Source organism: Penicillium verrucosum (genome assembly GCF_028828655.1).
Source record: "Penicillium verrucosum strain IBT 35672 chromosome Unknown utg000001l_segment0_segment0, whole genome shotgun sequence".
NCBI lineage: Eukaryota > Fungi > Ascomycota > Eurotiomycetes > Eurotiales > Aspergillaceae > Penicillium > Penicillium verrucosum.
In genome coordinates this window covers 6,396,231-6,409,001 of record NW_026643210.1, presented here as the reverse complement: position 1 = coordinate 6,409,001, position 12,771 = coordinate 6,396,231, and the positions used below count along the sequence as shown (strand labels likewise).

Genomic DNA, 12,771 nt, shown 5'->3' with positions numbered 1-12,771 from the left:
ACTTCGCCTTTTCAATTTAAAATGAAATCCAGAATAATGACTATCATGACTCAAATTCCTTATGTTTTTGACTCAAAATTCGGTTAATATAGCTCGTAGCTCGTAGCTCGTAGTTTCGTAGTTTCGTAGTTTCGTATATTTTGAGTCAACACCCCGCCAAATCGCCAAATCGCCCAACGTCATTGGGCGGAAAACACCCGCCCGCACTTGTTGCCTCATGCACGTCTGCTCGTCTACTCGTCTACCTACAACATAAAAGGATATTCTCCATTTAGGAACTATATAGTCTCTGTTAATCAGTGCTACTCTCCAATATTGCTTGCCTTCTACTACGTTGTTGAATTTCAAAAAAACGGACCGGCAAAAAAATCCGCAATCTATCTTGAAGAACTTGGGTTTGATCTTGCACAGCAGAACATCCTTTCGAAAAGAAAGAAGAAAGAAGAAAGAAGAAAGATAAAAATCATTCCCTTCATCTTACAATCACAACATATCAATTCCACCATGTCTCAATTCACAGAGCAAGACTTCTTCGGCGGCGCCATTCGTGGCGTTGTGCCCCAAGGCTGGATTGATTCAAGGTTAGTATACAACCTTCCTATGCATCAAATTCCCATTTTATTCCTTCAATCCATTCCCAATGGTATCCCAGAACTTCCCAATCAAACATAAACATAAACCCCAAACTAACGCCCCAATCCCAGCACCCTCCGCGAGGTCCCCGACCACCAAGAGCTATGGCTCTCACCAACAACCCTCTCCAACCTAATTATCGAAATTAACCAGCGCGTCCCGCAAGCCGAAGCACTAAACACCTTCACCGCGCTCAGCCACCAACAACCCACCGCCGCCCCAGGCAGCGGCAGCGCAGCGCCCGCAACAGCAGAAACAGTCGACCAAGCAGCCGCCCTGTACCACCTGCACGATCTCTGCGACGAAGGCGACACCATGCAGGTGATCACATCGCCCACGCGCGTCGAAGTCCAACTTGCTTCGCCCTCGTCTACCCCCGCTTCCGCTATCAAGGCGTATCGCGGCGTTGTCTCCTTCACGACGCCGGTGCGCGGTAGCGGTGGACGTGTCCCTGCGTCTGTTGATGGGTCTGCTGCTGGTGTTGCGGATGGTGGGGTGTTGGGTGCGCAGACGAATGGGGTTTCTAATGGTTTGCCGCAGGTTTCGAGATTGACGTGTCATTTCTTGCTTGTTAGGCTAGAGGCGCAGGAGACGGATTTGTTGGTCTTCTTTAATGTGCCGCATGAGGAGTTCGATAAGAGTGGTGACCCGAGGGGTTTGTCGCTTGAAGAGGTTGTTGCGGAGGAGACTATTGGGGCTTTGATTGGAAGATTGGAGATTTGTGATTGGGGTCTCTTTGTTTAGATGTCTTTTTTTTTTTTGTATGGATTGGGATGGCGGATTGTGAATTCGGATTGGGATGGGGATTTTATTGGGAGGATATGGCTGGAGGCTTGGGATATGGAACATGCGCCATTTGCGCTTTGGGGCAGATAGAAATAAAACAATTCACTTGCAAGCTTTATATCGTGTGTTCAATACATGGCTGTGTGTTCTTAAATGAAAAGTTGTATTGTGGTATAATGCTCTCTAGTAAGTTTCTATAGATCTAGTCGTTTTATAGTCAGTCATTTTCACATATCCATCATTGGCATTGCAGTCCATCCTGTTGATTCCTCTGTAAACTCTTCAGAAACACATCGTTCACACTGGCACACAAAACGGAACGAGTTCCGAAGATGCTCGCGACGCGAAGTAAGATCAGTATATTGTGTCAGATCGAAGTACGAGATGCAACATTCCTCGCCTGGAAGAATGTCGCGGGAGGCGGTAAAGACCATGCGGCCTTTATCGTCAGCTTTGTGGATGATCTTGTGGTGAATTAGTATTTTACTTTCACAAATTCGCACCCAGGGGAAGAATTTCACTTACATTTGGCAGACACGAATGATTAGCTATTGCCGCAGTGGGATAAACAGCTGCAGCGAATTGCTCCCCTCTGTCAACAGGAGGGTTCGGCAGGGGGAAAATGCCTGTTTCTCGTGGGTAGAGACCAAATGAGTTTGCCTCTTCCTGACAAATGAGACGAAGAACACGATCTGCACTCATCTCATGAGGAAGAGTGGGGTTACTCTTCAAATACTTCTTCACAAGAGCAGACCAAGATCGGACCTTGTCATGAGGCCAAGTATCTTCCGAACCACAGAGCGATTCAATGCCACTCCAACCATGTTTCCAATGCCCCATCGACTCAACGCCAACATCTCTATCTCTCCCATCATGCAATTGACAGTGTCGCGCAGCAAGCAACCGAAGAACCACCCACAGCATGCCAAAATCATATTCACTCCATTTAGACCGAATAGTCCCCGCATAGCGTTTGAGCCAAGCGCATTCAAACCCATGTCGAAGACTATCTGCGTCACGACATGTGCTTCCGCACCACGTCACATCCGAGATACAGGCATTCGGACATGGAGTCCGGACATGGCAAGCTGCCGGACGATTACAAGCAGGATTGCTGCAGATGAGATTGTCGTTGTGGGCGGGTTCGTCGACGACGGGGATGACTGCGTAGGGGGAATCGACGAGGAGACAGGCGCCTTTGGAAATGGGACCGGAAACGCGGAATTGGCGACCTTTGATCGCGTCGGTGCTTTCAATTAGCTGCGGGTGGATCCAATCGGGTGTCTGGGTGACTCCTTTTACGCGAATCCGGTCTGAGGGTTCTGTGGTGATATATACGACTTCGGACATGATGGATTGGGTGCTTTGGGTATGTCTAGGTGTACTTTTGGGGGGGTTGTCGGTTTCGACAGCAAATTCTTCGACCCATTATGGCGCAAGTTTGGTTCACGGCTTGTGGGTCGTTTAATTCGCCTTCCCGGGAATGTAAGGGCAGCGAGGTTATCCAAGCGACTGCGAATGATTGGGGGCCCACACACGAGTATAGATTCATCGATCCTATTGGTTGATCTGGATTTGTGGCGGAGTAGTCTAAATTGATCCACTTTGTATGTGGAAGACTGCAGGATTCACTTGGTCAGGGCTGGAATGGTGGTAGGATGTTGTAGGTTATGTGAGCTATACAAAATATACGTGGGCTCATTTTGGAGCTATACAGTTCTCCAATGTTGCAATGGCCCAGTCAGTTGCCTTTTCGCCATCTGAATCAAAGTACATATCAGAAATGTTGATGAAGAGGCCTTGAATGGCTTCAAGGGGGTGGACATTTGAATTCCTGCAGAACCGCGGCGGTGTAGCCCTCCCTATGTGTATCCCTTCAACTTCAATGGCTCTCTCTCTCTCTCCTCATTCTTGCAAATCCATATCTTCCATCTCTTTGGTGCACCATCCCAAATGCGCAAAGATCCTCCAATATACATCCTCGGCCGCCCGTTTCCCCATAATAGGATCAAGATGCCCGTATCCCTCGGCTAGAAATCTGCGATAAAGTCTCTCGCCAAATTTTCGTCGCAACAACTCATAGTCCTTGAGGGTAGACTCAGGACTAAATACTTGGTTCTCCGTACCCGAGATAAAGAGAATTGGTAACCCCTGCAACCGTTGCAAATTCTCAGCTGTCAGAAGGGGACATGAATCATTATCCAAACAGACTCCCCGAGTTCCACAGCGAACCACTTGCTTCATAAGCTTTGCATGGGTCCCCGCGAAAAATTGGTGAATGTTGTCATGAAGACCCATATCAAGGTTCTCATGATTCCATAGCAACCCAAAAGCGAAAGATGTCCGGTGACAAGCCGTAGACGTGCAGAGGTCTTTCGGGTGGCCAACAGGATAGAAACGAAGGAGAGTATCGAGTAATCGTTGGAAAAGAACACTCTTAACACTGGTGACTATCGGGAAGTAATTCCCAGCCAATAATTCATACAACTGGATCAGCAGAGGCGTTCTTCCTTTGAGGGAATTCCAATACCCAAAGACCTGGTTCATGAAGACTGAGTTGGCAGTAACACCGAGAAGTTGGCTACTCTGGATAGTTCCATCCAGCAGTCCCATGCAGAGAGCCACAGAGCCTTGGCAATGAGCTACCACATAGGGCTTTTGTCGCTCCCTGTCACGAATGTATGCTATTGCAGCAGCGACGTCAAGACGACTGTCAAACACAGTGCTCTTTTGGGCAACAGTAGGATGACTACCCCAACGAGGAGTGAGTGCGTAGCATCGGTGTCCACGCTGCGTGAGATACTCAACCATGTTGCAGCGCAAGAATGGCAATGCAAACAAATTATGCATTGCGCCGACCCCGGTGACCCCGGGTAAAAGCATGACTGGTGGAAGGTTGGAGTTGGGTCCTGGTTCGCCTGCCTTTTGTATAGGAAGTGGGTCGTATGTATCTAGGCGTACCTGTACGCCATCGCTTGTTGTGATGTTGCAAGAGGTAGAAGGCGGTTGTTTTGAACCGGTGACATTGGTTGGGATCTGAGGGAAGCGCATGTGGACGAAAGGGCGAAAGAAGAAGAGACTGATATGGTACACAAAAGAAAGCAAAAACCACATCAGAGTCAAGATGAGACTGATCTGAAACACTTTTGTCGGCCGAAACGTTCTCATCTGCTTTTTAAAGTCTAGCAATGAGATATGAATGGCCCCTGTTCCAACATTCGTCCCATCCAGTCGAGTGATATTCACGTTCACCGTAGTTGTCGCTTGCCATGTCTTCCTGGCGGAGAATGCTATGTTCGAGTCGATGAGCTTATGCCCTTCGAAGTGGTACTGTATGCCTTCTACCGAAAGAAGCTTCAGGTGATATGAAATGGCTGATGATTCGGCATTATCTTCTAGGGGCGTGAAAAAGTCCACCGTGCCATCGACAATCTTGAGCGCGGCTCTGGATAATGCATAACAAGAAATAGTCCCGGTGCATGTTCCTTGGTATTGTAAATCTGTATATGTGAGCATTCTACTGCTAGAGAGGTCTCTCAATTTCTTACCTCTGCGTCGGCAGAGTTCGACCGTAAGAAACATCCGCATCACGCAAGATGAGCCTTTTCCTGCCCTCTCAGAAAGTGCAAAATCTCCGATCTCCGACCCCATACTAATATACCCATGCATAATCTCTGTAAACTGCCATCCTATGGACTGGGGCCCTTTCTTGGTGTCTTGCTGGCCTTGGGAATCCCATGATACACTAGGCTTGCTGTATGCATCCAAAGGCTGATTGTTGGTCTCTAGATCAATTGATAATCCAGATCTCTCAGTGATCAAGTTGACGGATCTCTCGGAAAGGGCGGATATTGTGGCCAACGGGTTCACACCTGTCAGAATTAGCACATGGCCGTAAGCCTCTCGTTTCAACATACCTAGGGCTGTCGGTATGATAGATGCATCACAGCACACGAGGCCATCGTATACTTCACTATTAGAGCCACTAAAGACCTCTCCTAGATGATTTGTTACACCCCCATATCCTGTTCCATCGTTGCTCATGTTGGCTCCTCCAAGTAGATGGACTGTAGCTTCCTCCTGGTGGCGACCTTTGGCTATGTTTAGCGGGGCTTTGTGGTGGCTTCGATAAACATTTACCGTAATGATAAGAAAATCCCATATTTGCTCCTGTGCGAGCAAAAAGCTCCTTGAACATCTTCTTTATCCATTTGAAATGCTCAGATCGTCCTTCCGCCGGACCCTTCAAGCATAATTGATCATTCTTCAAGGTCAACGTTATCTCGTTGCTGTCATGAGACATCACAAGATAAGTTGAAGTTCGCTGAAGAGATCCATTGTATGCATACGGGCCGAATAGGAGAGACTTGAGAGAGGCAATGGTCTTCCTGGCTTCTCGGCGAGGGCTCCATAGACAACATAGCGCCTGGCTCTTCATGGTCTGTAGGGTTAGCATGATTTGGATGACTGGATTGAACATCTCAGGAATACAACCATCTTGGATAACATATCCAGACAGAGGATTGCTCAGTGAATCCACGACTCGATTGTCAATAACGGCCGTGACGGTTGTCCCAGGGGGAGCATGCGAAGATTCACGGGCGATGCCATTGATATTGGCACCACCATTGTAACCTTGAATCTGTAAGTAAATTGTGTCCTGGATTTATATTCTGGAGAAGGACGTACCGAATACCAAAAAATCGCCATTCCCAGAGAGATTTCTTCCAACAAGCGGTGACATATGAAGGCCATGCTGCTTCGACCGAAGTAAGACTTCAGTAGTTCCTAAAGCACCGGCCCCAAGAAAACAGAATTCCTTCTGTGATTGAAATAGACAGAGTCAGTTGAGATATCAATTTCGGAAGGTTATATTCAATACTTACTGCTTTGACCCAGAAGAGTTGTTCCTTAAAATGATCCTCAAACACAGACCTCCCACTGCCATGCCAGGCGAAGTGTATAGTGTAGCCTCCTCCATCCGTCTTTTCTACAAATTGAACTTCACAGCCGCAGAATATCTCAGCTCCCCAATTCCAGGCATCTGCAAGATAAGTCGTCGCCACTGAGCTTTTTGAACCGTCATTGAGACCTGTGCACTCATGGCCTGATTGTCTATTTGCCTGCATAGGGACACCTGCCCTGTTGCGGCCATTATGGAAAAAGATGGTCAGCGGTACTCGATAGAAACTATTCTTCTCTCCAAGCCATCTTGACTCTTCTCGAAGATGCTCGAGTTTGCTTGCGGTTGAATCATCCGGATATGTGGAAGGTTGCAGCATTGTTTCGGCGCGTGTGTAGTCTGCATTTAGTTGTAGATTGTGAGATATTCTCCATATTCATGGATAACTCACATTCATCGAGTGTAGATGGATCATTCCTGATCTCCGACGGCCATGAAGTCATCTGAAGTGTTCTTTCATCCGCTTTTAGGAAAACTCCGGCATTGATCAATGAAGATCCTCCAAGTCCTATGATTGAAATTAAAAAAAAAGAAGCTGTTGGATTTTGGTATTCATGATCTCTGGGTCATGAGTTTCACCTACCATGAGCTGCAAAAGAATGCTGTCCATCGCCCAAAAATACTTGAAAAAGCCGCGTGGGGTCTCTAGATGATAGCCACTTTGAGATGAAGGAGCTCCTTGCAGTACTCCCCAAGATACTCGTGTTTTGGAGACATTGAGAAAACGTATGGGGAAATGAACCGGCTATGGGAATGTTAGTGATGATGTTTTGATTGAAACCTCTCAATCCGTACATCTTCTTTCCCAGCCAAGTTCTAGCACGGCGACGCTCTTCCCTGCTCGAGCCATTCGACTTGCCGCTACTCCAGCGCCATATCCGGATCCTATAATCACGACATCATACTCTGGTCTCATTGATCCAAGTGGACGACTCAGATTCGGGTAATTGTCCGTCCTCTCTGTGAAGGTTGACATTGTTTCTCGCTCCGAGTGCTATATGGGTATTTAGAAGGGCGCACAGAAAGTCTAAGGTAAAAGACATCTAGGCTCTCTCTCTATATAAGCCCTAAACACGAGAGTCTACCCTCAGAAGCAAGGGATGTCACGTATTTCTGTGGGATAAAACGGGCTGCAATTAGAAATTGGTGGGACTTACTCTTCTCCGCATCGTATTGTCACATCCGAATTGGGAATGGATGTACCCTAAGCTGCAGAACTCCCAAGACCAACCCATTCAGGGCTAACCCCGGCGTTGATATGAAATATACGAACTAGCAACGCACGGCTGCATTATATTAAAACTTGTTATTTGCTATTAGCGCATAAAAACTGCATGTTGGTCTTTTTTTTTTTTTTTATCAGTTGGCTAAGTTGAGAGGAGCCTCCAGTCTATTCTCTTTTTTTGATGCCGTCAAGTGGTTCTTAGTTTCTTAGTGTCGGCTCAGAGAACCAACATGATTGGTGTAATTTGGGGGCTGGCACATTATTTCTAACTCCAAAAGAGGTAGTGATAACCCTAAGTCTACATCCGGACAAGCACTTATTTGAATATGCCGAGTATGTTTGCTGTCTTCTCAGTCCCAGGTGTGTTCACGGGATATGCAAGCTGCTAAGTTCGCTTTCGTTCAAATGCTTCAAAAGTGAAGACCGTGCCTTGGAATTCAGGCAAACAATATTAGTTGGTTGTCAGCAGACATTCCCAAAGTGTCTGTATTCTTGCTTATACTATAGCAAAAGGAGGCATCATGTCTGAGTATGGTTGAACAAGACATGCAAGTATCCCTATGTTGGATTGACATGAACCTGCACGGTGATATTACTAATCTCCACGGAGACGGACTAGTGAGGGAAATTGACCAACAAATCTGTTTCTTTAACCTCGGCATATCAATAGCCCAGTACCCGAGCAATGCCTGATCGTTCAAAGCAAGTGACATTACGCAGGTCATGCCAAGCCTGCATCAAAGGCAAGCGGCGATGTGACCAAGGCTGGCCCCAATGCAGCAGATGTCTAGGCAAAGACATCAACTGTGAATATGTGAATGCACCTCTGACAATAACATCTTCTGGTCGGTATGTGGGCCTTAATCGCTCAATTGTGAACGTGACTCCCACACCACAAATACATGCACCCCTGCAATTAGAAATCGCGAAAGAATATGATCCCAATATCATTCAATTCCTCGTTGCCGGCTTGCGGGATTTACCGGTCAATTTTGCAGAAACCGGGAAGACGATTTTCATTCACCCTGATCTTTATCCGAATGGTCTGCCAACCGCTGTTCGTGAGGTCCACAATATCTGCAGACTTAATATGCAAACCGGTCGCGTGAACGTTATTCTGTTGTCAATGCTCCAGCAATACTCAGCAGATCTCTGTCACCGACTAAGCCACGCTGCGACATTCGAAGAACTATTGGCATGCAGCCAAGCTTTGGTGTTGATCCAATGTATGTTGGTTCTCAATGAAGATGGCAATACGAGTCCATATTCAGAAGCTATCAGTGCGATGCTGGCGGGAATCGCTGGGAAACTGTGGCAACAAGCACCTATTCAACTTCCGCGAACCCTTAGTCCTCGATGTGCTTGGCTCCTTGCTGAGAGTGTTCGACGGACGATTATTGTCTGCTTCATGCTGCGCAGTGCTTACTCATTGAATACGAGGAACTATTCGGTTCGGACACCGTTTATAGACTCGTTGCCGTTTGATTTACGGACGAATTTGTGGGATGAGAATTCTGAGACAGCGTGGCAAGATGCACTTTCGGACTCTGAGGGCTCCATGGTTTCATTACATGAGTGGTCGAATGGATTGGCTGCGGGTCGTGTTCATGATGTTTCTGGTTTCAGTGGGTTGATACTGGCGGCTTGTAAAGGGCAAGCTGTCTTCTCAATTCCATCTCCGCCTGTGAACTTTTATATCGACAGCTGAAAAGGAATAACACGAGTCCGATATCTATAAAGATATAATCTTTGTATCCATCTAACAAAACATCAAAGCTCCTACCTCAAAAACTGCTTCAACAACCCAGAAAGCAACTCCGTCATATCCCGATACAACTCCTGCCTCTTAACCTCGAACGCAGTATAAATGTCCCTCGCAGACCCGATAGGAATCTGATCCTCGCCCTCTGAGATCCGATCCCAAACTTCATCAACAAATTCCTGCAACGGCATCCCAATCAAATGTCCACACTTCAAATCAGGCTGATGCTTAGCATCATGAAGCTCAGTCTGTACAGCCGGAGGGTAAATCTCCAGAACCCTCACATCCCCAGGACCACTCTGCAACTGGGTGCGGAGAGCAAGGATGAAATGGTGCAGAGCAGCCTTTGAAGCACCGTAATTCGGGCATCGCATCATGGGCACGAGCGCCATCTGCGACGTCGTGAATGCGATGGCTGTTGTGGTCTTCTGACTCTGCAAGTGTGGGAGGAATGCTTTGGTTATGCGGACCGCGGATGTATAGTTCGTGGTAAGTTCTTGGTCAAAGATGTCCAGATCGACGGTTTCCGGCTTGGAGAAATCGAAGGGTCGTTGGATACCCGAGTTGACGAAGATGCAGTCAAGATCGGGGTTCTCCGAAATGATTTCGGAGGCAAATTGTGGGATCTTTGGTTTCGTTGGACGTTAGTTGGGGACATATCTCGTTTGGCATGGGTGACTTTACCTGCTCGAGCTGCATGATGTCGAATGCCTTTGCAGAGACCTTGTTAGTGCCATATCGCTGGACGATCTCATCGAGGTTCTCCTTTCTGCGACCGGCGACAATTAATTTTGATCCATTTTGGACGACTTTGTCAGCCAGTGTTTTGCCAATCCCGGAGGTGGCGCCGATGATCAGGACTTTCTTATATCCAAAAGCCATTATGGGGACTTGGTCGAGATGTGAGAATATGACAAAGAATGAGTGTTTCTGTTATTCTTTCCAAGCAGAAAGATTCCTATTTATACAGCCTTCGGAGTTCTGACTCGCCATCGCATTCAATATCTTGATAACTATGTTATGGAAGCTTTGCGGAGACTAAACCCAAAGCAGACAACGCTTGAAAACATGGCTTGGTCTGATTGGTCGGCAGCGTAAGCTTCATCAATGCCTGTCACCGTGCCACCGGTGGAGGTTAACCCAAATATGGTAACCGTTATGAAGAATTCACGTTTGCATATTCATCGTTGAAATTCTTCAGGTTCGATCTGTTTCTATTGTATCGTGTTTGAATACAGGTTTAATTAATTGATTTGAAATCACACTAGGCTGGCGGGAGCAACAATGCTAAGTTGTTTACAACATACTTCACAAGAAGCTCCTACTTGGAACTATAATCCAGGAAAATCAATAACTTATCCAGAACTGCATGTATTCATTATATTGGGCCCATTTATAACCCTGCTGGCCATGCTCAGCTATTTACAGGCATAACAGATCCATTGAATATCAAGGATCTATGACCACAATCTCCTTCTGCTCACCCGCAACAACCGCCTTGACAACAGGCTTCCTAGGCGGCACAGCCCTCGGAGCCACAGCCCTAGGCACCGGCTGGATCTGCTCGAGGCCACCTCTGCAACGGCCGCAGAAATGACGCTTTGGGTCAACGCTCTTCGAGTGTCGCCCGACCTTGAAATCACAGTCCTGGGCCTTGCAGGCCCAGATATATTTGTGGTTGATCTCATAGGTATGCTTAGTCGTGACCTCAACCCGACCCCCGTAGATGGGATGACCTTCCAGTGCGCGGACGCAGCGATCACCCCATTGCTTGAAGCTGGCACCATGCTGGGCCGTTCCCTTGGCTCTGTTTTCAGTGACCATGATATCGAGGAGGTGGCAGTACTCGTGTGTCACCGTGCAGAGGATCTTGTCTTCGGTGTCTAGGACTTTCTCGGAGAGCTCAATGGTGGCATAGTAACGCCGTCTCCCGGGTTCTTCTACGCCGGCTTCTCCTCTGAGGAATTTTTCCGAACGTACGGTTGCTCGGCCAGCGGTGTTTCTGAAATTCTTCGTCCAGATGATCTTGATGCCGCCGGTTTCCTCGGTCATGCGAGCAATCTGTTTATTGAAGGCATTGTCAAGGTGTCGGATGAACTCTTCGGCAAAGCCGATCTTTCCTTGGTTGAATTCGGCAAGTTGGGCTCGGGTTTCACGTTTGCGCGCCGCCTCGGCCTGTTTCTTGGCCTTTATAGTCATGGGAATATCCTTTGCCGGCGAACTATCAACCGATGTGCGAGCGCGATTGATAGAAATATCAGAGTTCGCGTGCGACGGTGTCACCGGTGGTAGGCTTTTGTGACTTGGGTGTAGTTTCGACGGTGGTTCATTCTCTGATTCTGAGCTGTGGGAAGTAGTTAGCAGGAATAATTGCTGTGAGGCTAGAAGGGCGTATTAATGCCGACCCTGAGCAAACTTACTTGGGGTATTCTTGCTGTGTTTGCAACGTAGATTCATTGTCACTGTCCAGATCAAGATCCTCAAGGTGTTGGATGAGGTCGCTGGTGTTTTGGAGGCCGGAATAAAGAAGATAGCTTGAATCGACGTGTTGCTTGGGTACTTCCGCTTTACGGATAGGGGATGTAGATTTGGAACTGGTTGCGAGATTTGGTGTGCAGTCTTCAGGTGTTGGGGCGAGTGCCTTGGATTTCTCAGTTGATCGGTTCAGTTCTATCGCCGCCTTCGTCGGTACCATTGACGGTTCCTCATCCGTGACAGGGTTTGATTCTGCTTCTTGTATTGGTCTTCTTCCACGCATGAGTTTCTTTCTTGGCGACCTGACAGGTGATGGAGCCGGGCTAGGTTCCTCTTCTGTGTCGGGCGTCTCAGAATCTGAAGTCTCAAAGGAGCTGAACTCGTCATTGTCGCTGACAATAAACCCGTCTAGTGAATCAGAACTATCTTCTTCTTCCAAGCTGATTTCGGGCTCCTCTTGTTCTTCTTGGTGATCATTCACTGGCTGTGTTGCGGCAGTGTAACCCATCCTGGTTCTTGGAGGTTGTGAGGCATTCGGCCTTGTTGGTGTTAAATCTGGAGTTCGATATCCATCCGTGGCGTATTCTGGCACGTCGTTCTCCTTGTCATAGTCTTCGGTCTCTCTTCGGATGGCTGGACGTGGTCTCCGCTTCGCAGGTAGGAGTAAGGAGTTCACACGTGCGAGTCCCAGTGTTCTTTGCTTTTGCTGCTTTCCAGTAGACCTGTGCGGTCCACGTTCACTTTCCGATGCCGAATCGCTGTCGGGTAATATATCAAATGATCCACGTGAGCCGTTTGCCTGCCGTCGCGACTGGCTTTGCGGCTTAGTGGGCATAATGTGCTTAACTGTGTTTCCGAAATTGGAACATGGCTTTCTAGACGGCGGGCTGCTGTGGGATATCCCTATGGTGCGTGGGATGGTCTCTT

The 12,771-nt window shown here is 47.7% G+C and overlaps 6 protein-coding genes across 6 annotated transcripts; 2 read left to right on the top strand and 4 right to left on the bottom strand.

The window, feature by feature from the left end:
- Positions 1–504: 504 nt before the first annotated feature.
- On the top strand, positions 505–1,377 carry mog1 (Ran GTPase-binding protein MOG1; the record flags this gene model as incomplete). Its single annotated transcript, XM_057215089.1, has 2 exons — positions 505–581; positions 705–1,377. The coding sequence occupies 2 exons, from the start codon at positions 505–507 to the stop codon at positions 1,375–1,377; spliced, it is 750 nt and encodes a 249-aa protein (XP_057076972.1).
- A 269-nt stretch (positions 1,378–1,646) lies between these two features.
- Positions 1,647–2,769, bottom strand: N7516_002368 (SET domain-containing protein; the record flags this gene model as incomplete). Its single annotated transcript, XM_057215088.1, has 2 exons — positions 1,647–1,883; positions 1,945–2,769. The coding sequence occupies 2 exons, from the start codon at positions 2,767–2,769 to the stop codon at positions 1,647–1,649; spliced, it is 1,062 nt and encodes a 353-aa protein (XP_057076971.1).
- Positions 2,770–3,324: 555 nt separating this feature from the next.
- Positions 3,325–7,358, bottom strand: N7516_002367 (CAZyme family AA3; the record flags this gene model as incomplete). The annotated part of the gene is made up of 8 exons (XM_057215087.1): positions 3,325–4,919; positions 4,968–5,510; positions 5,560–6,054; positions 6,109–6,241; positions 6,306–6,721; positions 6,774–6,890; positions 6,966–7,127; positions 7,178–7,358. 8 exons carry the CDS (start codon positions 7,356–7,358, stop codon positions 3,325–3,327), a joined length of 3,642 nt encoding a protein of 1,213 aa, XP_057076970.1.
- Positions 7,359–8,292: 934 nt separating this feature from the next.
- N7516_002366 (Zn(II)2Cys6 transcription factor domain-containing protein) lies at positions 8,293–9,315 on the top strand (the record flags this gene model as incomplete). Its single annotated transcript, XM_057215086.1, has 1 exon — positions 8,293–9,315. One exon carries the CDS (start codon positions 8,293–8,295, stop codon positions 9,313–9,315), a length of 1,023 nt encoding a protein of 340 aa, XP_057076969.1.
- Positions 9,316–9,386: 71 nt separating this feature from the next.
- Positions 9,387–10,251, bottom strand: N7516_002365 (putative short-chain dehydrogenase/oxidoreductase; the record flags this gene model as incomplete). The annotated part of the gene is made up of 2 exons (XM_057215085.1): positions 9,387–9,995; positions 10,054–10,251. 2 exons carry the CDS (start codon positions 10,249–10,251, stop codon positions 9,387–9,389), a joined length of 807 nt encoding a protein of 268 aa, XP_057076968.1.
- A 567-nt stretch (positions 10,252–10,818) lies between these two features.
- On the bottom strand, positions 10,819–12,679 carry N7516_002364 (uncharacterized protein; the record flags this gene model as incomplete). Its single annotated transcript, XM_057215084.1, has 2 exons — positions 10,819–11,713; positions 11,790–12,679. The coding sequence occupies 2 exons, from the start codon at positions 12,677–12,679 to the stop codon at positions 10,819–10,821; spliced, it is 1,785 nt and encodes a 594-aa protein (XP_057076967.1).
- Between the last annotated feature and the right edge of the window lie 92 nt (positions 12,680–12,771).